The sequence below is a fragment of the Suncus etruscus genome, chromosome 1 (genome assembly GCF_024139225.1).
Source record: "Suncus etruscus isolate mSunEtr1 chromosome 1, mSunEtr1.pri.cur, whole genome shotgun sequence".
Classification (NCBI taxonomy): Eukaryota; Metazoa; Chordata; class Mammalia; order Eulipotyphla; family Soricidae; genus Suncus; species Suncus etruscus.
Window position 1 is genome coordinate 172,951,165 of NC_064848.1, and position 27,818 is coordinate 172,978,982.

General features: G+C 49.0%; 1 protein-coding gene across 2 annotated transcripts; it reads left to right on the forward strand.

Annotated features, from left to right (window-relative positions):
• On the forward strand, positions 1-26,259 carry TBX4 (T-box transcription factor 4). Of its 2 annotated transcripts, none has more exons than XM_049771845.1 (8): positions 1-186; positions 1,050-1,144; positions 9,267-9,386; positions 10,627-10,774; positions 21,715-21,867; positions 22,571-22,659; positions 22,799-23,034; positions 25,637-26,259. In XM_049771845.1, the coding sequence occupies exons 1-8, from the start codon at positions 1-3 to the stop codon at positions 26,257-26,259; spliced, it is 1,650 nt and encodes a 549-aa protein (XP_049627802.1). The 2 variants fall into 2 exon arrangements, with proteins under 2 accessions (XP_049627802.1, XP_049627811.1); XM_049771854.1 differs by having other exon boundaries at positions 25,640-26,259.
• The last annotated feature ends 1,559 nt before the right edge of the window (positions 26,260-27,818 follow it).

Genomic DNA, 27,818 nt, shown 5'->3' on the forward strand with positions numbered 1-27,818 from the left:
ATGCTGCAGGAGAAGGGCCTGTCGGAGAGCGAGGAGGCCTTCCGGGGCCCGGGCCCGGGCCCTGTGCCCGGCGAGGCCAGCGTCGTCAGCGCTCCCGAACCCGCGCTGGCAGGGCCCGGCCTCAGCGGAGCCCCGCTCGGCAGCCCCCCGGGCTCAGGCGACGTCGCTGCCGCCACCACCGAACAGGTAGGGTAGCGTCTGGCGTCGGGGAGAAATCGGGCGTCTGCCTGTCTGCAGAGCCTCTCGCACCGGTCAGGCTGCTGCACCCGGGGGCAGGGCTCGCCTCCTGGGGTCTTGGCCACATCCTAAAACAGCGATTGATAGTTGTCCCTATCTTGTCCCTCCTCCGCTGGGACGGGCGGGGAGTGTCCACTGCGGTAGTGGCAGCGGAGCGAGCCCCGGAGAAGACCCTCCGCAGAGACCCCAGACCCCAGAGACTAGGGCAAAAGCCGGCGAGAAGGTGCCGGCCGGGATCTGGGTGTGCTGCAGCTTCTCCGCGCTCCGAAGGCGCGGGTACATGAATGTGATGGCCGGGTGATCACGGATTCGGATCATAGATGAAACTGCACACAAAAAGGGCTGTCGAGGGTCTGTGCTCAGCGTGTGTGTGTGTGTGTGTGTGTGTGTGTGTGTGTGTGTGTGTGTGTGTGTGTGTGATTGAGAGAGAGAGGAGAGAGACAGAGAGAGAGACCTCAGTGCGTGTATGTATGTGCGTGCCCGCTGGCTTGAGCTTGCTCAGCCATGTGGGGTGTCCACGTTTGTGAGGGATCGCGTGGTTCGTTGACCCCGGCACGGTCACTTTGATAAGTGATATAAGCTATAATACTTAATAGCTCACAAGCACAGCTCGGAAAGCAGGAAATTCAACCCCCAAGATGAAATTTTTACCGCTTCATCAGCGGGTAGAGACTGGTGAAACGAAATCTCTGGGCGCTGGTTTCAGGGCTGACCGTACGCTGCAGTTTCTAGGTCTGCGTGCGCCTTGTGAAGGTCTCGGGGTGGTCTCATGGGCCTTGCCCACCTAAGACTCCTTCCCTTCCTTCCCCCAGACTATTGAGAACATCAAGGTGGGTCTGCATGAGAAAGAGCTCTGGAAGAAGTTTCACGAGGCGGGCACCGAGATGATCATCACCAAAGCGGGCAGGTTAGCTCGGGAGATCCAGGAGTTAAAAGGGGGGGGGGGGGCTGGGGTGAGGGCGGTGGACGTCTTCAGGGGCTCCCTTAGTTGTCTTAGACCCCAGTCTGGCGGGAGGCGGCGGGAACAACCGCAGTTGCCCTCGCTGGGGTTTGGGGTTTATATCTTTGTTGCTTTGGTTTGGGACTGGGAACATACCAAAGACGCCCGAGGGTCCACCCGCCTTCCAAGGGGCCACCACCAGGTGTGGTCGGAGAGGAGAGGCAGCGCTATGCAAATGAAATACAAATAAGGCTTTGGAAGGTTTAGCCCCCTCTGGGGGCTACCTTGTTCTCCTGCTTTGAAGAAGCTATAGGGGTTGGGGTGGGGTTCTTTTAGAGTTGTGATCCCACGGAGTTACCCTTCAAAATGGAAGAAGAGGTGAACCTAATTTTTGCTATTTTCATAACTTTGGGGGCAACGCTTGTTCCAAATCTCTCTGACCCTGGGTGCTTTCTCTCTGCTCCTCCCTGACCAAGAGGAGCACTGTTGGAACCAGCTCATGCAGTTTGGGGAGTAACTCTCTGTGTGGCTGCCAGAGAGAGATGATTGATAAAGTGGAAACATCTTTAAAATGTGCTGGTGTCTGTGGGAGAAAACGGGAGAGGGTGAGAGGAGGAGGGCGATGCTTTGGGGTTTGACAGAGAGGTTCCGGGGCTGTCTGCAGCAGGGCCCACGGTCAGGCCAGTTATCGGGTGAAGGGAGATCACAGCAGGCAGACACTGGAGAGTTCAGGTTCAGCAACACGCCCTGCCCTTCTGCCCTTCTTTCTCCATATCCTGGTCCAGAAATTTTTGTTTTATTTTTTGCTTGTTTGTTTTGTTTTGTTTTGGGGACACAGCTGGCTCTGCTCTGGGTTTACTCCTGACCTTGTGCTCAGGGATCATGATCTTGGCGAGCTCTGGAGACCATGGCATGCTAGAGATGGAACTTGAGTCAGCTGTGTGCAAGGCAAGCACCTTACCTACTGTTCTGAGGATTTTGGTTCTAGGGATTTTGATTCCAGGGAGGGTCAGGTGTGAACAAGTCCCTTTGCCTTCCTTGGGCTTTGACGGTGGGATAAGATAGACCAGAAGTGAGACGTTCCCTATCCATGTGACTGCATTTCCAGCTCATGTACTTCCACATGAGTATGTACTGCTCAGTCAAGATTACGCTTGCCATATCTCCATCTGTGAAATAATAGGTCTCACTTCATACACTAATATGCAAAACACTTATCAAAGCCCTTGGCACATGGACGCACAGAATAAATGATAGCAACAATGTTCATTATCATTAGAAAAATGTCTGGCAACTCCTTATGGCTTTCATCTGATTTTTAGAGAAATTGCTGCTGTGGGGATTGCTGGGTTCCTGAAGCAGAGAGCTGGGGATTGGTAACACGGTCCTTTCCACAGTTTATTATTTGGTCCAGCAAAATTTTCTTTGTTTGAATGGAGGGGTTGGACTTGAGCACTTTGCAATTGTAAACTGAGGTCAGGTAGGTGATAGGGAGGTAGACCTTGGTCTAGGGCCAGAGGGCTGAGCTTGCTGTCCCAGGGATGTAGGGATGGAGCTTAGAGCCAGGTGTCATAAGCCCTGCTTCCTCCCCAATTTTCCCAGAGGAGATTTGGGCAAGGTCTTTCAGTTCTTGGGAGTTGTTGGGGGCAGGTGAAATAGAAATGGTGAGACCAGGATCTTCCTGCCATCCTTCTTTAACCAGGAATCTGATGAGTAGAGATTGTTGAATTGTTGACAGATTACAGATGTAAAGAGGGAGGATTGATTTTCTGGACTGTTGGGATGGAGAAAAGTAAAAAGCGAAAAATATCTAGCTATAACATTGTTAGGCAATAGGAAAAAAAAAAACTTTGAAAATAAATGGCCAGCATGTTTTGGGGCCATGCCTGGCTTCACTTTTTAAACAAAGGGCATTTGTGATTCTCCTCCATAGTGTTTTTTGCACCTGTGTGGGTCCTCCTCCCTCACTTCCCTCAGTGTGTGTGTGTGTGTGTGTGTGTGTGTGTGACATACCCCTTCTAGCTTCCAGATGTAATCAGCTTCAGGCAGATGTTTTTGCCCAATCTTAGTGGAGGCTTAACTGGGGCTCAGGGAAGATAATAATTTTAAATGTCTGTGATGATATTAGCCAATTATGGATTCATAGCAGACTTTTATTTCTCTGCAAAATTATTCTTGTTCCAAGTCTAGTCCCTAAGAAAGACACTAGTCTCAGTCCCCAGGGTTCTCACAGATTCTAACTAACCATTTGGATCTCTGTGTCTCCCAACCTCACCTTCTGCCTCCCTCCCTCTTTCTGGGTAGCCTCTTCAGCCAGCTAAATTCACTTGAGCTCTTCTACACCCTGTCCAGTGCTGTTTCCTATGCCCCTCTGTCTCTCTACCTTTCCTTCCTGAGACACTTCCAATCCTTGGCAGATAGCCTAGACTCTTCCCCAGAATTCTGGCTCCCAAATTCCTTGCCTGCTAGACCTGGAGGAGAATCAGAGGACATCTGCCCAGACCCAAAGAAAGGGAGGTGCCTCTAGTATAGAGAGAGGTAGAACTGAGAAGTTGCCAGGCAGATGATTTTCCTCAGTCTGTACATGATTCTCCGGACAAAAAAATCTCAACTGGGAGAAATCTTCTTATGGTTGAATCCTATGTCTATAGAAACTCTCTCTGGTGAGAGCCCTGATTGATCATTGCTGTCTAGTCAAGGAAAGGGCGGGTCCTGAGACAGAATATTCTCAGATAGGTTTGAATCTTGAGTCACAGGTCTCTTGTATGAAGGTCTGAAGGCTACAGGCTAGACTAATTTTCTTTCTTAGACTTGATTTTAAATTCATAGTTTGATCTGCTGAACACAGAGGGAGACACCTATTTTGGAGTGCTTAAGAGCCCTCCATGTCAAGTGTAAAATAAGGAGACCACGTTCATGTTCACTGGATCTGTATCTCTCTCTGTTTCTCTAGTCTTGGTAGCACAGCTTCCTCTCTCAGACTCCTCTCATCCCTGCCAAGCTTGATCCATGTGAGAAACTGCATTTTCTCCTAAACATAGATAAAAGAGAACTCCACAAAAATTTAAATATAAACCTCCCCAAAATGAAAATTTCCTAATGGTCTGCCTGCTCTTCTCCTAGGTCATGGTTTTGCCACCAGATAAATCTCCACTATCAGCCTTCATAGCCTGTTGAGTTCAATGTTGCTTGTGTTAGTGACAGTGAATTTGCGTTTGAAAAATGAACTACTGATGAGAACTCCTGTTGAACCTGTATTGTTTGTTATTCTGAGGCAAGGATTTGGCCCGGCTTAATCCGGGGCTTCAAAGCCAATTGCCCTGGCTCTGTATACAGAGCGTCAGAACCCAGTGGCGTGGGTGATAAGAGAAGTAAGGATTGAAGACACTGGGAAAGTGGATTGGGGAGAGAGTGCTTTGATCTCTTTTTAAAGTATTTTCTGAAAGCAGAAATATCAGAAGGAAGTGTCTTTTTTAAAAAAAATTTTTTCAGAGAAGCAACTGACCTTCCAAAACAGTATCTATCTATAGAACCTCACTCCTGCCCACCACCAACTGGGGGAAAATGCTTTGAGCCAATTAGAAAACTGTATATGTGTATGTGTGTGTGTGTATGCCCACATGTATGTGGATAAAATAGTACATAAAGTAGAAATAAATTACGTAGCTTTTTCAGAGCTTTGTAGCTCTCAGAAGTCATTTGACCATTTGACTTAATATAGGTTTTATCTCAGTATAGCCAGTACTGCAACCCATAAAATCCAACTTCAGCTTCCTTTGCTAGTCCTTGGCCTCTTAACCAACATATTCATATCCAGAATTTTTCCTCAAGTCTAGCAGAACTAGGGCATAGAAAGCAGGGGGGGGGGTTTCTTAGTGGACTCCTACAGTTTCCTTCAGGTCATTCTGCTTTAATTCTGGGCTCAGAGGCTCAAGTAGGGATGTGTGTGTGCATATACTCTCAGGCATGTACATGTGTGTATGAACAAGTGAGTATAGATTTGTGTGTGTGCTTATCATCTCAGACAAAGTCCCAGGAATAGTGTTACCTGGAGGGAGCTACTGAGCTACATCTCTGGTTTTGCACAGATATAGTCCTCCCCTCCACGCATGGTCACACTTAGAGATGCTCAGGGCTTATTCCTGGATCTATGCTAAAGGATCACTCCTGGCTGGTACAGAGGACCGACCGTTTGTGGTACCCAGGATTGAACCTAGTTGGGAGCTTACACAAGTTCTGCCCCCCATAGTAATTTTTAATTTTCTATTCTGCCCCACAGTAATTTTTAATGTCAATGTTATTAATGTGGAACATTCTTGCGGAAGAGTGAACAAATAAACCTAAATTGCAGAGCTCTATGACTTTCACAAAATGAAGTTACTCACATAATCACTCAGAAAAAGAAATCAGTCCCCAACTCCACGTGACACTTCTGCAGGCTAGGAAAGCAAACACAATGTGAGAAACCCCTTTGATTTAGTTCTGCTCGTGCATTTAGGAGACTCTGGCTAGAGGAAATGGAGGGAATTGGGATGTGGATTACAGTTGGGTTAGGGTACCCGAATTGAGCTGGTTTTGGAGGAAACCCAGAGATCCCCCCTCCCCACCGCCTACATGATTGGTGGGGCTGGGGTGCAGGTCAGCGCCTTGACTTTTCAAGCGCTTTGGCAGTGAGCCTGAGCCACCAGGGACTGACTGTCTGAACCCAGCTGTAACGTGCCGTCCCCTCTCAGCAGCCAGTTCGAGAGGTTGATCGGTTTGTTGCCAAAATCAAAGGCCTCCCCCCACAAAACCCTCGCCCGGCGCCCCGCAAGCCTTCCACACTAAGAAATGTCCGAGAACGCTTATCTTAGCAGTTCATTCTAAAACCATTTCCGAGTCTGAGGCAGATAAAGACCCCAAGCCCGCACCCTTTCAGAGCCTGTTTCATGATCAGAGGAGAAACCCGGGGCTTTCATCTCCTCGGCTGGGCCGGCGGGGCTGGCGGCTTGTTTATTCCCCCGGCGGAGCTGTTTCCGCGGGCCAGCAGCGCCCCGTCTGCCAGGGCTGGCGGACCTTGGAGAGCACCTCGGGGTGCCGAGAGGAGCTTCCGCGGGGAGAGGCAGAGGGTGCCAAAGGTTCTGGCTCAAGTGGCGCTGAAATCGACAACACCTCTGACCATTCCACCTTGTCACCTGTATCTTAGGTTCTGTTTTTTTTTTTTTTTTTCTCCTTCTTTCATCACCTGTTTCATTAGGACTTCTGAGCAGATGAGGCAGGAGGGCTTGCCTCATCCCCTGACACCTGACTTGGGTGTCCTGAGTCCTGCCTCCCTTGCAGGTGTTGGAACCCCAAGGGCAGATAGAGAGATAGAGGGAAGTGAGAGCCAAGGACTGAGCACCGACTCCTGGGCTCTTTCTCCCTCTAGACTGGAGCCTGATCCCCTTTTCTAGCTCAGGGGTTCCTCATGGCCCAGGAGCAGTCTAGAAAAGCCATGGAAAGTGCTCATTTGAGGGGGCCCAGTGGGGAAGACCCATTAATCCCCCCATCACACCCCTTCATTCTCTAAATCTCATTTGGACACACACGCACGTTAAACCCCCTCCCACACACACCTTCATTCTCCAAATCTCATTTGGACACCCCCCCCACACACACATGGAAAGTGCTGATTCCAGGAGGCCCAGTGGGAAGCAGACCCATTATCCCCCCACCCACCCACACCCCTTTATTCTCTAAATCTCATTTGGACATACACACGTTAAACCACACACACACACACACACACACACACACACACACACACACACACACCTTCATTCTCCAAATCTCATTTGGACACACACACACACACACACACACACACACACACACACACACACACACACACACCTTCATTCCCCAAATCTCATTTGGACTCAGCTAGCCCATCCTTCTCCTTAGCTTCTTGCACCACCATCTTGTAAAGGAAACTGACAGGTGGGGAGGCCCCCTTCCTTGCCCCAATCCCTCTGCAAAACCATCCCCTAGGAATCTGCGCACAGACCGTACCAAAGGCGACAGGCTCCTCCCAGACCTCCAAAGCGCTTCGTCATTGTCTGGGGCTCCTTCACTGCTGAGAAGTGTGGCCACAAGTAGAGGGGATAGACAGGGCCACTCCCTCTCCCTCGCAGCTTGGGCTCTCAGAACCATTTTCTCCTGCCCCTCCTAAGGGAGAGGACATGCCCGGCCAGGGCGGGTGCCATGCGAAAAGGTGGAGAAGCAGGCGAGATGAAGGGCACTGGAGCCAGGCCGTTCTAGCACAACCACAGCAGCCCCATTTTGTGGATGTTTCCATAGCAGTTACAAGATGGTGGCCTGGAGGGGGACAGGGTTCTTGGCTTTCCCCCAGGGAGGGGAGGGGTGAGGCAGCTGCTGCCCCACCACCAGCCGCTTTAGGCCCACCAGGGGAGAGACTTGGCCAGGAAAGTGGGTGGTGTCGGCTCCAGCTGTGCCCCCAGGCCTGGGCAGGGGTGGGGGCTGGGAAACAGGAGGTAGGATTGGGTTCCTGAGTCCTCTTACTTCCCCTTTCCTGGAGAGGGGGTGGGGTGGACATTTGAAAATGCTTTCAATTGACATCTGAGACAAATTCTTCCACAAGGTTTATAAGTCCCTAGACTTGCAGCTAGAACTTCCCCCCTTCTCTCCAGACATGCACACAGGAGCACATGCGCACTTCACGCGCTCCTGCACATGCGCAAGTCCTTGTGCAAGGCCTCATGTAGGCCTGTGCAAGATGGGGGAGGGCGGCAAGAGGGGCACTGGGCTTGGAGGAGGCCTGGGTTGCACTTGAAACCAGCTGACCTGGTAACCACCCTGCTGCTGACAAAACAGGGCAACTTCATCACCTGTAGGAGATGGAGGTGGCTGGGACAACTTCTCTTGAGAGTACCCAAACTGCCTTTGATTCAGTGAAAGGCAGAGACATGCCCTCACAACTTAGGGGTCCTGGGTCCTATGGCCTGAATGTCTGATTAGGTTTGGATTTTGCCTAACTCTACAGGCAAGGGAGTACCGGTACCTTTTGGGGGGAACCCATTAGGAGGGGTGGGGTTCCTGAGGAGGGCTGTGAGAAAGTTCTGTTTGTCATTTCTGGTGAAGTTGAAGGACAGAAACTGGAGCTAAGCCCCTGCAAATACAAGAACATGGTGTGTGTGTGTGTGTGTGTGTGTGTGTGTGTGTGTGTGTGTGTGTGTGTGTGTGTGACCACAGCGAAATGAGGACATAGGTAGTAATATCCTCATGTCATTTCTGGTGAAGTTGAAGGACAGAAACTGGAGCTAAGCCCCTGCAAATACAAGAACATGGTGTGTGTGTGTGTGTGTGTGTGTGTGTGTGTGTGTGTGTGTGACCACAGCGAAATGAGGACATAGGTAGTAATATCCTCACTGGCGATAAGGAAACGAATGTGTGGAGATTCCAGCCAGTTGCCCAAGACCTCACAGGGTGCTAGTTGAGGGGTAGGCTGCCCGCCATGACTGGGTGGTTCTAGAATTCTTGCTTTTCTCCAAGTAGCTCTGGATTGGCTTCCTCAGACAACGAATTATCAGGGAATGTAGGTTCAGCCAAGCATTCAAGAAGGTCCACACCTCTGCTAAATATAAATACCAGAGTTGCTTTGAGACTTCACAGTTTCCAGAAGTCTCACGATGATTGATAAGAACTTCCAGTCTACCTCTGGGATGAACCCCAGCATTTTGTTTATGGATTGACAAAGGATAGGAGGGAAACTTGGGCAGTCAGGTTTGTGTTGAAATCTTCTCTCATGATCCTGACTAGTGCCTGTGCTGAGTGGTTCACGGTGACTGGGCCTAAATATAAGAAGATCCATTCAGGAGGTGAACATTGGGCAAAGTTGAATCAGGCAAACCAAAGAAAGCCTCTTCCTAGACATAAAAACTGCCAGTCATGGGAGCTCAGAGAGGGAGATGCTTGTCCAAGGTCACATAGCCTGTGTGGTGTCTCTTGGGAAGAGTTGTGCCCCGGAAGGTTTGCTACTTCCTGTTCTCTCTGGGTTGGTTTTTCTGGTGCTCTGTTTATGCTGCCAGCTCACCCTTTGGCTTCCCTGTAGGAGGATGTTTCCCAGCTACAAGGTGAAAGTCACAGGCATGAACCCCAAGACTAAATATATACTGCTGATTGACATTGTCCCTGCAGATGACCATCGCTACAAGTTCTGTGACAACAAATGGTAAGAGACCTGGTGTTCCCCGCTTCACTCACCTTCCCTTAGTTGTTTTTTCCACTCATTGTGCCCTTATCTACCTGATTTGGGACCCTGGGAACTGGGCTGGGGCTGGAAGTGAGCTGCATGTCTGTATTTGTATGTCTGGGCAAACAGGAGGGTTTTAGGATATGCTTTAGGACATAGATGCACATCACTGTGGGGGTCAGTCAAAACCATGGTTCCATTTGCTGGGAAGGAGGTTAAGAGCTTTTGGGAATGCTTTACTAGCTAGGTTTCGTCCAGCTGCCTGGCCTATAGCATTGCTCTTGGTCTAACTGCCCAGCTTTCCCTCTCAACTGAGTGCCCCCAATCAGAGTGGGTGGCAAAAGGGGTCAGGCTACTTTACCTAAGTCCCTCTTTAGTATCTTATGTGCCTGCTGAGACCAGACAGGTTAAAAAAAAGAAGCATAAAGTGAAGAGCAGCTGGAGGGTGGGGCTAGGGATGGGCAGAATTGGGATAGATGAGGCAGAGGTGAGGAAGAGAATTGGGGTCGATGAGGCAGAGAGTAGCCATGTTCTGCCTGATTTACTGTATTTCTAGCTCTGCCCTCAGATGGGTTGGCACTCAGCTAACTCAGGATGACAGGGTCTCCACCAACAGATTTCTAGTCATTGTTTTGGGGATAAGCAGTTTGAAAGTTGTCTAGGTCTCTAAGAAACTGACCAAATAATAGAATTTATGATGCTTCAAATTGTAAATATAGAGGGCTGAAAGATAGTTCAAGGGTTAATACTTTGTATGCTTTGTACAGCATACCTTGAGTTCAATCTCATGCACTGTATCTGTTCCCACCCTCAGCCCTGGTGGCCCCAGGCACATTGTGCCTATATCAAACTATCTAGCCATGTTGGCTGAGTGTCACTGAGAGAGACCCCTGAAGTTCTGTGATCACTGTTTGGGAGCACCCCAAATTTGTACATAGAATACATACATAGAAGTGCCATCAACTTTCTGATTAAGACCTCACAATAAACAGTCCCATTTCTCTGTAATTGCTTCTCTCTTCTGCTTTGGCAGTGCTGCTTCTTGCTCAATCCACCTTGGCATTTTCCCCTTTGTCCCTCAGGGAAGTGCTCAAAGCCCTAACCTGAGAGTGTGACTGTATAGCTAGGACATTCCCTTCTGGTGAGTGGGGAGCATAGAGGATTGGGGCCTCCCTAGGTCACTGGAGAGTCAACCACAATGACTTTGCTTTGTTGGCAGGATGGTGGCTGGAAAAGCTGAGCCTGCCATGCCAGGAAGGCTATATGTGCACCCGGATTCCCCAGCCACTGGGGCCCACTGGATGCGGCAGCTGGTCTCTTTCCAAAAGCTGAAGCTGACAAACAACCATCTGGACCCCTTTGGCCATGTAAGACAGTAAGGTTTCTAGAGCTGTTTTGGGTGGAGGTGGAGATGGGGAGCCTTGGGATTCTGGCAATTGCTGGGCCAGGTAGTGGAAAGAGCACATCGTCTGCATTTCACAGAGCAGTGGTAAATCTACCCCTTAGCCCTTACCAGTATGGTGACTTTAGGCAAGTATTGCAGCCATTTTAAGCCTAGTTTCTTATCTAGAATATGGAGATTCCATGAGACATCTGCCTGAAGCACCTTGAATTTAGGAAGTAGTGATAATGGTGGTGATGATAATATGATAATGGAGATGGTGTGGTGGTGGTGGTGGTGGTGGTGGTGGTGGTGACAGTGATAATACGCTGTAAAAATGATGGTACTGATAGATGGTATTATGATGGCGGTATGATGGTTGTGAGGATAATAGCATGATCATAGTGGTGATGGTAATGATGATGGTGATGATGATGATCATGGTGGTGATGGCAATATAGTGATGATGATGGTGATAATATGATGGTGGTGATGCTATTGATTTTGGGAAACAAAATCTCTCAGTTTCAGATTCCCAAATTTTGGCTCAACTAGGACCTAAGTAAGACTAGTAAAACTCTTTGACAGAGTCCCTATTGGAAGCAGAAGCCCCTCACTGGCATGCTCTGACTTCAGGCCTACCAGAGGCCTGGTGTCTCAAGGGCAGGCCTTGCACAAGGCTCCCACACCAGCTCCTGCACTGGACTGGTTCTCAGTCCAGGGGGATCCTAAAACCCAGGGATGCTGCTGACACACCATCCAGGTTGCAGAGGCTCATTCTTTGCCATCTGGCCCTGGCAGACTCACAAAATAGCATTTTATGTGGAAATTTTTAGCTCAAGTGTGTGGCAGGCTGGGGACCTGGTATTATCTGCCAGGGCTAGACCCTGCCCCTTTAGGGTATCCATGGTTACTCTGGAAGTGGGAGAGGGCAGGGTGGGTGGGGTACAGGCTGGAGAGGCTGGAGAATTCAGGTGCCAATGCTGCCCACACAACAACCAGGATAGGGCGGTGGTGGCAGAGGAGCAACAGGGTGAGGAATGTGTGGGTATATGTCTCAGTTCTAATTCTGGGGTACTGCTTGCAAATCAGAATTCCATGAATTACAGTGCCAAGTGGAACATGCCAGCAACGCGTCATTTCTAATTGGTTATTTAATGGGCAAGTAGCTCTCAATTCTCATTTTTGGAGACTGATTAGTTCTCTTCTAAGTAGTCACTGGTCTGTACGCAGGCAAGTAGGTGATACTAAATTAATAGAATTGCCTCCTGGTATACGTTTTTTTTGGAGACATGGCATCCATCCCATGTAGGCAGGCTTTTGGTGTGTGGCAAAGATATAGATGGGCATTTCAACCTCTCAAATCCCAGAGTCAAGCCAGGGATCCCAGGAGAAGTCAGCCAAGCCCCAACTTGCTATAACAGTCTTTGAAATGAGGCATAGAGTACCTCTGAGATTTATGGGACCCTTGGTAGGAACCAACTTCTAAAGATTATTGAGGGTTCTGGGTGGGCATCCAGGGCACCTACTTGGTGGAAATAGTCTCTGCCCACAGCTATACAGACCTCAGGGAAAGATCCTCTAAAGCAGGGATCTCAAACTTGCGGCCCATGGGCCACAAATGGCCCTCCGTACAACAGTTTGTGGCCCTGCCCTAGAGGAATCTTTTTTTGTTTTGTTTTGTTTTAGTTGTTTGGGTCACACCCCCCAATGTTCAAGGCTTACTACTGACTTTGCACTCAAGGATTACCCCGACTTTGCCTCCTGCGGCCCCCAGGTAGATTGAGTTTGAGACCCCTGCAAGTGAGCATAAAGTTTGGCAGGAAATGCACCTTGGTGGGGAGGGGGACAAAGGGCTATGGCACAGAAGCTTTGGCGAGTTCAGGACTTAACATATGCTGTCAGGGCACCTGTTTAGGAATGCCAGCCAGGTATTCCCTACAGAGTCACACACTGGAATATGGGACTTTTGGGACAAAGGGTGCAGGACAGAGGTCTGGCCCTCACAAAAGGCTCCTTAGAAGGCTTGATTTCTCCTGAGATCTTTGCAGTAACCCTGCAGAGTCAGTGGGCTTGTTTGAGGCACTAAGGAGGCTGGGGTTCTTCTGGCTATTCTTGTCACACCCTATGCTTGTCACACCTTCAGGGGTTCACCTCTCTTGGTCACTATCTCCCTGGAGGGTAGGGGTTCAGGAGCAGCTTTTCTTCTCTCCTCTCTCCACCATGGCATTTACCCAGCAGTTAATGGGTAAGCTGCATGCCAGGTGACCTTATAATGAAAAGGATACCCTAAGACTCAGAGTTGAGTGATGGTCTTAAGAGCTGGGAGGGAAGACACAGTGTGTGGACATGAAGTGTGATTCTCAGACTGGTTCTACTTTGGCTTCTCCCCATGGGCGTGAGATGTGACAGCTCCAGCTGTCATTCAGAGGGTTACTGGAAAGGCCTCAGCATGGGCAGGGACTGGCCGGTGAGCTAACTTCTTAGATACAGCTCACAAAGTAGTTCATTTGTACCACCATTCAGCTCCTAAGCCAGTGTCCACTCTCCCCTTTACTCCTCATGGCGTCTCAGAGAAGAAATGTGGTTGAGGCCCATCTTGTGCTGGGATCATGCCCCTAACAAGTCTGTTCTTCTAAACAGCTTGCCCTCAATGTCCTCAGTTTTCCCTAAAAGCTTCTAGCTCTCAAAGCAATCTTTTCTCAAAGCTTAATGGACTTTGAACTTTCCCCTTGGGCTTCCAGTATTCCCAGAACTCTAACAACTGACTCTAGCATTGCCACCCAAGAAGAAGGTCTGGGGTTCCGATGAACCATAGCAGGTGAGGAGCAGTGAACTTCTTCAGTGCACATGGCCAAAAACAGGACTGAATTCTGATGAGCAAATTCCCCTTGGGTTGCTGTGAGATCTGGAAGCCCCCATTTGGGGCTGGTAAATTTGGGGATTCTGGGAGAAAGCACAAGGCCAAAGGGTGGGCAGTCAATAGGGCAGAGAAATTGGGGGTTGGTGCCTCCCTCCACCCCCATGAAGTCCCAATTCTATTCTGCTGGCTGCCCTCTAACTTGCCTTCCCAACTACCCCCCTGCATCAGGGCCTGGTGCCAGGCAGCCATGTAATGGAAAGGGAAATGGAGGGGCCTCCCTGGGCAGGGCTGCAGCCTGCAGGACGAGAAGATGCCAGGCATATGTACTGCTTTTTCCCCTAAGCTGGAGGCCAGGAGAGATCAGCAGACCCTGTGGGCCTTCATGTTGTGTCGATGGGGGACAATGTTGGCCTTCACAGACTCTCCTGCCTCTGTACCCCTGATGGCTGAGGAGGAAGAACCATTCTTTTCCTGGAGCTGGGGTACAATTCAATGTCTGACCTTCTAGCTTTTCCAGAGTTCAAGTCAGAACCAGATTGGGGGTTTGTGCAGCAGCTCCTCGACCACAAAGTGACCCATATAAGGTCCCCGCAGTGTCCCACCTGCCTCTTTGTGATGTGATCACTCCAAAATGGGATTCTAAGCCCAAGGCAAGCCAATTTTCTCTGAGAAGAGTTGAGAGTGCCTATAAGCTGTTCTAGCAGTCTGTCCTAGTACTTTCACAGTTGTCATTGTATAGAAATTTGAATAGTAAGTGCATTTGAAGATTTAAACACGTCAACAAATAAACAAAAGCATGGACAGTGGGATATAGCCCTTTACTAGCTCCATATCCTTCCAGTTTCTCCTAATACTACCCTCAACCTCAGTCCCAGCACCTACTGTTTTTGTTTCCTTTTTGCCTCTTTTTAGGTAGTTGACAACCATGCCCCCCCTTTTTGTACACAAGATAGCATACTGTCAACCACTTCTTGCACTTTGCCTTGTAAATTTAGCATGGCAGGAAGATCGTCCCATTCCAATTACATAGAGCTTCCTCCTTCCATAATGTCTATAGCCACATGGAATTTTTGCCCTGTAATCATTCCCTCTGAAGCACCAGTTCTTGTAAAGGGGTTTGGATGCTCTCCTACACTGAGCTCTTTCTGTTAGGCATCTACATGCTGCCAAACATGTCTTAGCAAAACACTGCCTGTTGAAAGGGTGTTTGGATTTTTATTTTTCAGTCTGGTTGGTCAGAGAAGAGATGTGCTGACACATATTCTCACCCCCACAGAGGGGAACAGGGAGTACAGATGAGAGGTTCCCATTCTGGGGATGGGGGAAGTGAAGTCTCAGTTTTAGTTTGTGTTTTCTCTTTCCATTGAGGATAAGAATCTTTCTCACAAGCATTTTCTCTTCAGTGAACTGGTGTTCTTTGCTCACTGGGATCTTAGACTTTGGATCACTGACTGATTTTAAGATTTAACATCGAGGCGCTCCCAGCCTGCTGTTCATTGTTTGGTTTTTGCCAATCATCGCATTCCTCTCATGCAGACGTTTTTGATTAAATGGATTGGGCTTTTCCCGATGGATTTTGAGTAGCTGACAGTCCTTATCCATTCCTAATTCATAAGATAATTCTCTTTGTTTCTTCTTCTACAATCTTATGGTTTATTTTTTACACTTAACCCAATTTTGTTGATCCTTTTGGAATTTATTCCTGCATTGACTATGAAGTGTGAATCTTACTTTTATTTTCTGGAGAGCTGTCCAGTTGTCTAAAACCAGGAACTGAGCAATCCTCTTCCCCCCCACCCCTTGGCATTAAGGGCCCTATATCTGTCCTCTCAGTCCCCTATGGACTCATGTGTCTCTCTGCCTACAAGTGCCTTGCCTATTGAGTCTTTGGTCCAGGTTTCGTGTCTGGGAGAGCTGAGTTTACCCTGGCTCTTCTTTTCCAGGGTTTTCTTGGCTATTTTTCAAGTAAACTGTAGAATCAGCTTTCTCTCTAAGAAAGAAAAAAGAAACTGACTTGTGGTTCCCTTTGAATCACCTTAAAAGATTAAGTTATTTAGGGAAAATGGATAGGAGTGTTCCTTTTCTTTATTGAAGCTTAGTCTTTGTCCTTTAGAAATGTTTTTGAGTGCCAGGGAGATAGTACAGCAAATAAGGCACTTGCCTTGTGCAAGACTGACTCTGGTTTGATCCTGTGCATCCCATATGGTTCTTGGGCATTGTAAAGAGTGATTCCTGAGTACAGAGCAAGCTTTGTAGCAAAACATGGGGTGCTGGTCAGCAGTAAGCAAACAGGTGATCTTGGAAAAAGGATGATATACCTATCAGGGAAGGTACTTCTTCCATCAGGTATTGCTGGCCTTCAAAGCTTATGCTGCCAACTTGAGGTTTAATTTGGGGTGTGGAGTTGAATCATACCTAGCAGTGCTCAGGGTCTGTTCCTGCCTCTGTGCTCAGAGATGACTCCTGGTGGTACTTGAAAAAACATATGCAGAAAATCAAACAGATCAGCTGCATGCAAAGCAATAGCATTAACCCTGTACTGTGTCTCCTGCCCAAGACCCCGAGATACTGATCTCTTTTTTTCTCCCACTTTTTGAACCCATGCCAATCTTTGTCCTAATGATGTGGGAGATACTGATGTCCTCTCACTCTCCCCATGCCCAGCCCCAAATCAGGCCCTATCCTCCCAGGCCAACTAAAGGCTTTCATTCCAACTCAGCTGTCAGGAGCAATCCTGGTTCTACCTCTGTGGACATATGCCTCTTATGCCTTAAGGCTCAGCCTTTGTCTGTAAATACAGAACTAAAATAATAACACTGGGGTGCTGTTAAGAGAAATGATATGTTATGTAGAGCATGACACATGGGATCTGGCCCCTTGGATAGGCTCCCAAGCACTGGCTACTAGTGGCATGGCTGCAAGAGAAGTCAGGATGCTCTCAGGGCCCATTGATTCCTAAATGGAAGGGAATGAAGCCTCAGGCCTGTCTGACCAAGAGTTGACCTGCCCGACTCTGCTTTAGGATATTTCTTAGGTTAGTCACTTACCAACCTGGGTCTCAATTTTCTTTCTTTCTTTTTTTCCTAAACCGAAGAGCTTATCTCTTTCTAACCTGTTTGTAGGGCAAGAGAGTTTAAGAAGGATGATGAAGTCTTAAAAATAATGATAGGAGAGAGACTATAGTTTTCATACAGGACAAAACTGATATTACTCATCCTGTGTGTCTCATACTCAGATATGCTGTGCTTTAATGGAAAGTAGGTGCTAGTGAATCCTTTTTTTTTTTTTTTTTTTTTTTGCCACACCTGGCATTGCTCAGGGGTTACTCCTGGCTGTCTGCTCAGAAATAGCTCCTGGCAGGCACGGGGGACCATATGGGACACCGAGATTCGAACCAATCACCTTTGGTCCTGGATCGGCTGCTTGCAAGGCAAACGCCGCTGTGCTATCTCTCCGGGCCCACTAGTGAATCCTTGCTCCTTATGATATTTGGTTGATATCTTGATAATTACCAACAGTAGCACATGTTCTACAGTGAAGGGCTTCTTTTTTCTTCTCTTTTCATTTTTTTTGTTTTGTCTTGTTAGGCCACACCTGGCGCTCAGAGATTACTTTCTGGCTCTGTGCTCAGGAGTCACTCCTGGTGGGCTCGGCGGACCATATGGGAGTGTTGGGGATCAAACCTGGGTTGGCCTAGTGCAAGGCAAGCACCCTACCTGCTGTACTATCGCTCCAGCCTTCATTGGCTGTTGTTTTTAGTAGGAAATACACTCAAAATGTCTGCAACAGGGTGACATATAGTGCTGGGGATCAACTCAGGACCTTGCATTCATGTGCTAGGCATGCATCTCTACTACTGGAGCAACATTCCCATCTCAGCATGTGCCCTCTGAAAGGTCATCTGGTATGTCTCAGGATTCTGTGCTATGTACCGGGGCAAGTCACATTCCTACTAGGAGCCTCCTGTTCTTCAGCCTCAAAATTAGATCTTGAAGACCCACATCTCTATGCCCTAGTCTCTGTGCCTCTAATGGATTTAAATCTGGGCTTTATTGGAGGAGAGGAGGGTTTGAACTATCACTGTTGTTAAAACAGAACAGGCTTCTGAGTTTGAGCCAGAACATAATAAATCCCATTTCTGTGAAACAAAGGCAGTGGGACCAATCAGGCAGTGGAGTTTACTGAGGAAGTCTGCCTGTTTGGCTCAGCTTCCCCTGCAGCAAAAAGAAATGTGAGGCTCTGGCAAAGGGTTTCATGTGGCACCTGAGGAAGTGACAAGGAAACCAGGTGTGAGTCATCAGCTGGTTTCCCCTTCTCTGGGCGCTGGCACTGTAACTCCAGCTTCTTGCTGGCTCAGTGGGTGCGGCTTGCTTTAGATTTGGAAGTGAGGTTGGGACCCCCGAGCTGAAGGTTTCACTTTATAGATAGAGATCCCAGTGACTGAAGAAGAGCTTGCTCATGCATTGTAGCTGATGAATAGAAGCTTCTAGGTCCTTTTGACCTTTCTGAAGACTGGCAGGCTCTGTCTTTCTAGGTCTCCCCACCAGCCTAAATGGTGTTTCTGGTAAAAAAAAAAATCTCGTGTTCTGAAAGATTTTTGTTTGATGGGCTAAGAAATTTGGCTTTTATCCCAGAGGACAATATATAGGAAGTCATCAAAGGTGGCACAATGAATATAAGATATTTATTGAGCCCTCAATACTGTCACCCATGGGCAAAGCCCTTGGAAGGACCTACATTTCAAGCAATTCAGTCTTTGATCCTCTTTTTTTTTTTTTTGGTTTTTGGGCCACACCCGGTAACGCTCAGGGGTTACTCCTGGCTATGTGCTCAGAAGTTGCTCCTGGCTTGGGGGACCATATGGGACACCGGGGGATCGAACTGTGGTCTGTCCAAGGCTAGCGCAGGCAAGGCAGGCACCTTACCTTTAGCGCCACCGCCCGGCCCCCTTTGATCCTCTTTTATCCCCTTTGACCTATATGCTCCCTTACCTGGACAGGAAGGAAGTAGGAAAAGTAAAGGTCTCAGGCCCATATGTCCTGTCTTTATTCCTTTGTTCTCTAGAGACAAGATCACCTCTATGGCACTGCTCAAATCTGTACTGGTGATTTGATTTGCACAGGAGGCTTGATCCTCTTTATTTGTCTTTATTTTTTTTATTTATTTAACTTTTATTTATATAAATTTTTGTAATTATGTTAGGCTTAACAGACATAAAACTACATTTTAATAAGCACAATCAAAGAAGGAACATCTGAAGAACCTAATCACAGAATAAAATTTGTTCTATTATGTGAATAGGAGAAATCACAGAAATTAAGGTGTATCCTTTGCATGTAGCCAACCTCCAGAATCATTATGGTCTTCTCCCCACCACCACCCCAGAGCCACTACTGTGGCCTTGGAACCCCTAGGAGTTTCTTTCAACATTACTGCAGTGACCCAGGAAATCTCCCCACTGCAAGTCCTAGTAGCACCTCATCTTCACACTGAATCACTGAGCTGCGCCAGGTGATGTTCAGGGAACTGGACTTCCCTAGCCAGCAGGCTTAGCCCCTGGTCATGCCCACTCTCCCAGGGCTGGGAAGCCATGAGCGAATACAGACAATGACTCAGGGCTACAGTCACTGATGTATCTGTACCTCAGGGAGGAAGTGCCTATTGACCTTCAAGATGCTTTAGGACAGATGACAGGATCCACATGCTCCGCAACCATGACAGCCTTAGCTGTAGCCAGAGCCCACATGAATCTCCCTTCCTTGGTACCCACCTTCAGATGCCAGATTCCAGGTGCCCACTGCCTTTCTGCCTAACTTCGGAGTCTGTAGGTGCAATCACTGAACCCTAGCTTTACTTATCTGGTTTTGCAGCTCACTTGGGCTTGCGTCTCTTCCTGGGCTCTTGTTTAGGCCCTCTCTGTATCCAGCTCTGACCTTGCTATTTCCCCTGCTACTGATGACTGGATCAGTTATATACCTAGAACCTTGGTCCTTTCCAGCTGGAGTTTGTCGTTTAATTAAAGGGACAAAAAACTATGGGAAGGGCTATGGAAATAGTGCCATGGCTAGGGCACTCGCCATGCATGTGGCCCTGCTTCCATATCCAGCACAGCATATATATTCCCCTGAGCCCTGCCTCTGAGCACAGATTCAGGAGTAAGCCCTGAGCACAGTTGGATGTAGCTCCTAAACCAAATCAAACCTAGACCAAAGAACCAACAGGAAACTCCAGCAGGAAGCAATACAATATCTAAGTAGCTGATACATAGGTAGGGGATACAGAGTTGGGGGGGGGGGCAGTTGTAGTAAACAGAAGTAGACCCAGTGGGCTTCCTGGAAGAAATGCAGGTATAGGAGGTGAAAGACAATAGAAGATGCAGGTAGCAGTGGGGACCGTATACACAGAAATACAGATCACATGGATTTCAGAGGCACTGAGGCCATCTTGTAGTTATCACATTTCTGGGGAATTTCAGACCTTTACTGACTCCCGCAGCAGGGGGACAGGGTAACCTAAGAGTCCAGTAGTGTTTCCCAGTTCCTGAGTCCCTGGAGGGTTTTTGTCCTTTAGTCTTCCTTTGGGATTTTGTAGGACTGACCCTCAGGGGAGCAGTAAGATCCCTACTTAAGGAATCTTATCAGAGGGTCGGGAAAGTTGGTACTTGCCCCAAGGATATTCAAAGGTTTGCCACTGAGACTAAGAGGGATATATCCAGAGCAAAGCTCCAGAAAGCTGATTCCTGCTGGGTGGGACTCCTCAGCCCAACTGGAGGGCTCTAGGCCAAGACCTCAGTGGCACTGCCTGGTTTCCCTCAGTAGAGCCTGTGCTCTACCCCAGACTCAAGAGAGCTAAGAAGTGCTGGGGGAGGGGCTATGAGGGGCCTTCCCAAATGCAGTGCTCACTGGGGCTACCAAGGTAGTAGCACTGGGACTGGTCACCAGTGGCATTCTGGCCACTCATGTGTTAAATCTCTCAGCTTTGGTGCAGTTGGTTTGGAGGCTCTGGTGTGAATAGGACCAGCCCAAGTAGAAGCATTCCCAAGTCATAGAGAAAAGAGTTTGCAGGGGCCAGGGGACAAGACCTGAGGACCAATCCAGCCCACCCAGGGCAGGAGCCAAAGGGTTAACAAAAGCAGCCGGTGTTGATAAAATGCCCCAAATTCCTGTTCCTGCCTCCAAATGGGGACGGCATCTGGCAAATGTCAACGATAAAAAATGCATTTTAGTGGCACGTGATGCAGCTGCTACCGTGGGGCACAGCCAAAGGAGGCAGGTTTGGAGCCGTGACTACTGTGTGCTCATTCCTCATGGGCTCTTTCAGTAAATGATGCCCCTTGGGGGTACCCACCTCCTCTATCCCCAGGTAGACTTCAGAGCCCCCCGGGGGCAGGCGCTTTGGCTGTCATTTCAGAACTTTGCTTGACTCTCCTCTCTGGACCTAGAACTCACATGCCTAATGGAGCTTCTCCTCTGGGTTGTGAGCTGACTCAGGCAGTGCCGACCTGGGGGTCCTTCCAGGACTCCCTTAAGCAGGCCTTTGAAAGGTGAGAAGCAAATGACTGAGCTGAGTCCTGGAATGGAAAGGGTCACAGAGGGATGCTCTGCCCAGTTTCTCCCTGCCCCCCTTCTGCACCCCACACACTGCTTTGGTGGGCAACAGATGAGGAGGGAGGTAGGCTGCTCAAAGGGGGGCATTGCTAGGGAAGGCAGATCACAGGGATGTAGGGAAAGGAGGAAGCAACCCAGCATTGGAAGCTGGGTGTGGATGAACCATCTTAGCTCATGAGATCTCTAGACAGGCCAGTGACCTGAGTCATTCAATGGGCCTAGGCCATCCAAGAACCAGGTTTTGTACTGATGCCAAGCAGTGAAACTGTGTCATGGTGACTGAGTTGGGGGGGCATCTAGGAACCTGGATCTGCCCTTGAGCACATTTGGATCTTTCTAGACTCAGTCCTGAGAGTCAAGTCCTGGAGTGGGGCTTTGAGGCAGACCAGGGCTAGTTTTGGGCAGGCCCCTGTATAAAGGGGGTTCTGGAGCTCAAAGAGAGGTCTCCTCTTCCAGATTATCCTCAACTCCATGCACAAGTACCAGCCACGACTTCACATCGTGAAAGCTGACGAGAACAATGCCTTCGGCTCCAAAAACACGGCCTTCTGCACCCACGTCTTCCCAGAGACATCCTTCATCTCTGTAACTTCCTACCAGAACCACAAGGTAGGGTCATAGTTCCTGCTCTCATCCCCTGTCTATATTCTTCAGGTTTCTGATCTGGCAAGGAATGAGAGAGGAGTCCAGATTGGGGATTCCTCCACATGAAGAGTCTTGAAGAGTGAAGCAGCACAGGCCACTGTGGCTTCTCTCTTGGGAAGGGACCAGATGACAACAGGAAAAGCTGACTGCTGGATCTTCCATTCTAGTGTCTTTTCCCTGGTGGGATTCCAGGCCAGGCCTGCAGAGGGAAAGAGATGATGAGAGGGGCCTAGAGAGCTGGGGAGCTGTGTTAGACCTGGGAGCCAGAGTCACCTGCAGAACTATCCAGGTGCTGATCAGAGGAGCCTGGGATGTCCTAATTGCTTCCCCATGCCTCCTAGTTTATCTTCCCATTCCAGGTGGCCCCGCCTCACCCCTACCTCTCTGTCTCATTTTTCCCAGGCTGCTGTCCTCACTTGGCATGGGGCTCAGTGGGTGGGGGCTGTAGGCAGAAGAGGGACAGTCATATTTTCAGGCAGGTGTGGCAGGTACCCATGGCCAGGTGTCCGGGAAAGTATGAGCGTTGCCAAGCAGGCTGGTTTGTTGAGGAAGCCAGGGCTGAGACAGGTGAGCTTGGCTGCTTCTGAAGGCTGGTGTGGGGCCAGAGGGTCAGAGGCCAGCAGGGTCCTCTCCTCCCAGTAATCTTACAGGGTGACCTCTCTTACAGATCACCCAGCTGAAAATTGAGAACAACCCGTTTGCCAAGGGATTCCGGGGCAGTGATGACAGTGACCTGCGTGTGGCCCGGCTACAGAGGTGAGCTGCCCTGCCTGTGGGGTGGGTGTAGGGGTATGAGAGAGAGGGGAGATAAGCAAGGTATAGGCAAAAGGAGGTCTGTCACCTTCAATGTCATTTCTTTCTCCCTCTCTCTGTGACTGTCCTCCCAACTCTCCAGCAAAGAGTATCCGGTCATCTCCAAAAGCATCATGCGGCAGAGGCTCGTCTCTACCCAGCTCTCAGCCAAACCCGACGTCAGCCCCCTGCACGGGGCCCATCAGGCTCTCCAGCACTACCAGTACGAGAATGGGGCTCATATGCAGTTCACTGCGGCTGAGCCACAGGACCTTCCCCTCAACACCTTCCCGGCCCAGAGGGACTCCAGCCTCTTTTATCACTGCCTGAAGAGACGAGGTAGCATTGCTCTGGCTTGAACACCTCATACGGCCACTGTTCCCCAAAAAACCATGCTGTACTGCATATGTCAACTTGTGGACATCCACATATACATTCTCTCCCCTAGACATATACCCATAAAACATCTCACCTACTCAATCCACCTGTAAGTATTATATACATACACAAGCAGACATATACCCCCACATATACACCTGAAGACATATATAGTATACATGTACCCACATCCACACAAATACATCCACACACAACAAACTCATCTGTAACTGCCACAATCATATCCACACCAACCTGTAAAACACACATAACATTCACCCACCTACATAAACCTCCCACACAACAAACACATATACATGTATACATATGCCTCCCACATAAACATACCTGCAGACAGGCATATACTCTGCACAGATAAATAAATACATACACACATGCATACATACCTCCCTGATGTGGCTCTGCACCCTGCTTTAAGGGCATCTGTGTAGTGGCCAGGGACACAGTCATTAGGAGTCAACCTCCAAGTTAAGGAGGTGGGTAGGTGCTGAAGACTTAAGGCCTGGTGGTTTGTGGACGCAGCTAGCATTCCTCACACCACCTCAGACTTCCAAATCAGATGGCCTGGAGTCACAAGTCTGCCCCTCTGCCCCATTCTCCTGGGTCAGCAGAGGCTTCCTGGGAAGGGAAGCAGTTGGGGTGGGTGGAGATTAGGAGCTGTCATCTGTGCTGGTTTTTCTGAAGAGGAGCCTGAGGCCTGAGCCCAGTATCCCAGTGCTCTCAAACCAAAACTCAGTGGCTCCATCTGCGAAATGGGGATGATGAGAACTACCTGCAGACCTTCTGAACTCCTCTTGGGAAATAGGACTTCAGCTTGTGATCCAGAATGCTTTCTCAGCTAGGAGTTATTGGGGAGCAAAACTCTCACCACAGTCTCATTAGCCAGATGAGAGCTGGAATTGGCAAGGGGTGTTTCATTCAAAAACACCCTGCAGCCTATGACATAGTTTCTACATTCTTAAATATTGAGAAAAATCAAAAGAATAACCATATGATATATTGTAAATGGTATATGAAATCCAAAATTTAGTACCAATAAGGATAATTGAATACTGCTATATCCATATAATATTTAATTATTAATGGGTTTGGGGACCATACCTGGTAATGTTCAGGGGCTGCTCTTGGCTCTGTGAACAGGGATCACTCCCAGCAGTGCTTGGGGGACCATGTAGTACTGGAAATTGAATTGGGGTCAGCCATTTCCATGGCAAGTGCTTTAACCTCATATACTCTCTCACTCCCCATTTATTAACCTACAGTCTGGCAGCTTTTAGGTGACAATAGCAGAGCTGTCCGTGAAATTACATACCATCTCATGAATGGAGCCCATTGGATCCTAGAACCTAACATGTTGTCTCTCTGGTTCTTTCCAGAAGACCCAGGCTTATGCTTGACCTAGAAAGACTGGTCACTTTCTAAACCCAAGAGCTTAGTGCAGGGAGAAAGTGGAGAGAGTGGAGGGAATTGCTGGGTAAGAGAGCGGAATATTCCTCCTCTTCCTCAAGGAAGAATCTTCACAATATGGTAGTGGTAGTGAGATACGGGCCTTCAAGGCCATCCCCAGGCCACCTGTTTATTTTGTGTGGCCTTAAGCTTCCAGAGTAGATCCCTAGAGAAATAGGTAGCTGGAGACCATAAGTCAATGGATAGGAGCTCTTCAGGTTCTTGAGCAGGTGTTGTTGCCTAAGGCCTCTGACCTGGGTCATCTTTGGCCCTAAACCAACAGGGCCACTCCTGATAGTCCAGCGCTCTTGGTGAGGACATTGAAAGATGGATGTCCATAGTTTGGGGCAGCTAATACCTTCCTTTTCCCAGAGTATCTGGGGGAAGTAGAAATTATCCTTTACTTGTTATTAGTTCCACTTCTAAATATCACACACACACATACACACTCTCTGAGATCCCTGTGACATACTTCTGGGGCCTGTGTTTGGAAATGAGTACAGGTTTATTTGTTCTGTAAAAAACAGCACCTGCCCTGAGAATCATTTTTGGCTTGCTTAGTCCTGACTGGGAACTGAGGATTGAGGCAGAAATGCTGTGGTTTGAATTCTAGGATTAATTTAGACCAATGTGGCCTCAGGGCCTGGTTTGACCTGGGAATTGTGACTATCATGGGCCTCACCTACAGACCACAGTGCATGTTTAAGCTTCTTAGTACCCTATTCATGGCAGCCAAAAATCTAAGCCACTGACTGGACACATCAGTGATCTCCCGCAGCCCCTCCCGCTTGTGAGCAGTGGCAGTCATCTGACCACTTTTTGGCTACTGCCCTTTGTAAAAGCCACAGTTTGGAATTCCCCATGCGCAGAGTACTCTAACCTTGGTCTCCCCCTGATCTCCAGGCTGCTCTGGATCCCAAGGTTGGTGAAGGTGGGGGTGCTAGGAAGACTGGCTATTTCTGAAGGTCCCTTTGTCTTCCAGCAGACGGTGCCCTTGGTCTCCCCCTGATCTCCAGGCTGCTCTGGACCCCAGGGTTGGTGAAGGTGGGGGTGCTAGGAGGACTGGCTTTTTCTGAAGGTTCCCTTTGTCTTCCAGCAGACGGTGCCCGCCACCTGGACTTACCTTGCAAGCGACCCTATCTGGAAGCATCCTCTGGCGTGGGGGAGGATCATTATTTCCGCTCCCCCCCTCCCTACGATCAACAGATGCTGAGTCCTTCCTACTGCAGTGAGGTGGCACCGAGGGACGCCTGCATGTACTCGGGATCTGGGCCCGAGATCGCCGGGGTGTCAGCGGTGGACGAGTTGCCGCCGCCCCCGCTGGGCTGTAACATGTGGACGTCGGTCTCCCCGTACACCAGTTACAGCGTGCAGGCGGTGGAGACTGTGCCTTACCAGCCCTTCCCCGCGCACTTCCCCACCACCACCATGATGCCCCGGCTGCCAGCCCTCTCAGCTGCGCAGAGCTCCCAGCCCCCCACCAACACCCCCTTCAGCGTCTACAACCAGCTCTCACAGTCTCAGGCCCGAGATCGAGGGTCCAGCGCCTCCTTCCCGCGGGATCGGGGTCTCCCAGGGGTGTGTGAGAGGAAGCCACCTTCCCCACACCTGAACGCTGCCAACGAGTTCCTCTACTCCCAGAGCTTCTCCCTGTCCCGGGAGGCATCGCTGCAGTACCACTCGGGCGTGGGCACCGTGGAGAACTGGACTGATGGATGATTCGGCCCAGAGCTGTGCTTGTCCGGGCCCTCCTCTCTGGGAGGTACTTCAAGAGGTTTTACCAAGAGGTACTGCCAAGAGACATGGGAAGGTACTTACTTCAAAGGACAGGGTGCGCCTACACGCGTGTGCGTGTGATGTGTGTGTATGTTTGGAGAGTATCTATCTTTGGACATAAAAACTGAGGCTATGACAAGGAGACAACCCACACTTGACCTGAGAAGTGATTTTTTTTTTTTTTTTTGGCTGTAGGACCTGGGTCCATTGTGAGCCGCCATCTCTTGGCAGGCCCATGGGTGGTGGGAGCAGAGAATTCGTGTGCTTTGTTTCATTACTTTTTCTGACTTAATCTTCGATTCACTCAGGGGCCAGGTGATGAGGTTTCCCCTACAGGGATGGTTGGGGGAGAAGCTCATTTCTGGGGCAGGAAGGCTCTGCACACATTTTTAAGCTCATGGCCTTCTGTTTGCAAGGGGACCGCCGGATGGTTTTGGGGAAGAGCTAATGGCCTTCTATCTCTCCTGGTGTCAGAGATTCTGTGAGACACTCTGAGAGAAAGGCTCTGCCAGGTCATATCATACCCCACACACCCCACAAGCAGCACAGGCTGCTTCATTAGTGGCCTGGAAATGACCCCTGCAGCTGGGAGCTCTGAGGGGGTGATTTTGAGAGGTGTCGGGGCTGAGTGCCATCTGAGGGTTTTGTTTTTTTTAAAAACAAACTTTCTTTTCCTTAAAGAAATGCCACCAATAGGTTCTCTGCCATCATCTAGGTCTCATGGGTCCAAACAACCTCAACCCCTAGAAGACCCCCTCAGCCTGAAAACCTCTCCCACTCTTGGGGCATCAGACTAACTCTGGCAGTCCTGTCTGCTCCTGTCATGGGACATATTTCCCTGCCAGCATCTCTAGGAGACACTTGGAACTGCTTCCCTGCCACCCAGTATCTGCAGAGCCATCCTGTTCCCCAAAACCCACACCGCTGGAGCCAGCGAGCCCCAGAGAAACAGAAAGGTGAATTGAGAGAACATCAGTAAATTTTGCCCATGAGCTTGGAGGCGCCAGGATGGTTCCTCTCCTGTGAGGTGGATGTTGGGGTCCTCAGCCCAATGCCGAGCATTGACTGTCACTGGCCCGTCCCTGTGGCTGGGGATTCTCCCCAGAGCTGGGAAGTCACTAAACTCTTTGCATGCAGAATCGCTATTTATCTATTATATTAATGATTATCTATCTCACAAATGCAGGCCACATGTCAAATTCAGCTTTGCTTTTTTTTTTTTTTTTACAAATGCATAAACTTAATAAAAATGAACGTTGGAGGGGTATTTTGGAAAGACATCTTATTTAAATTTTTATTACATGTTTGATGTTAAAAACAAAGGATGGTTTAGATAAAGCATATAAATAAATGAATAAATATATAAATCTATCTATAAGCACACACATTACAGATTAAACTTTATTAGAAGACACACTAGCTGTCGGAGTGCCAAGCTCCAGCGTTCTGATATGTATAGCATGGACGTTTTGTTTTGCCTATTGGAACATAAAACCGTTTTA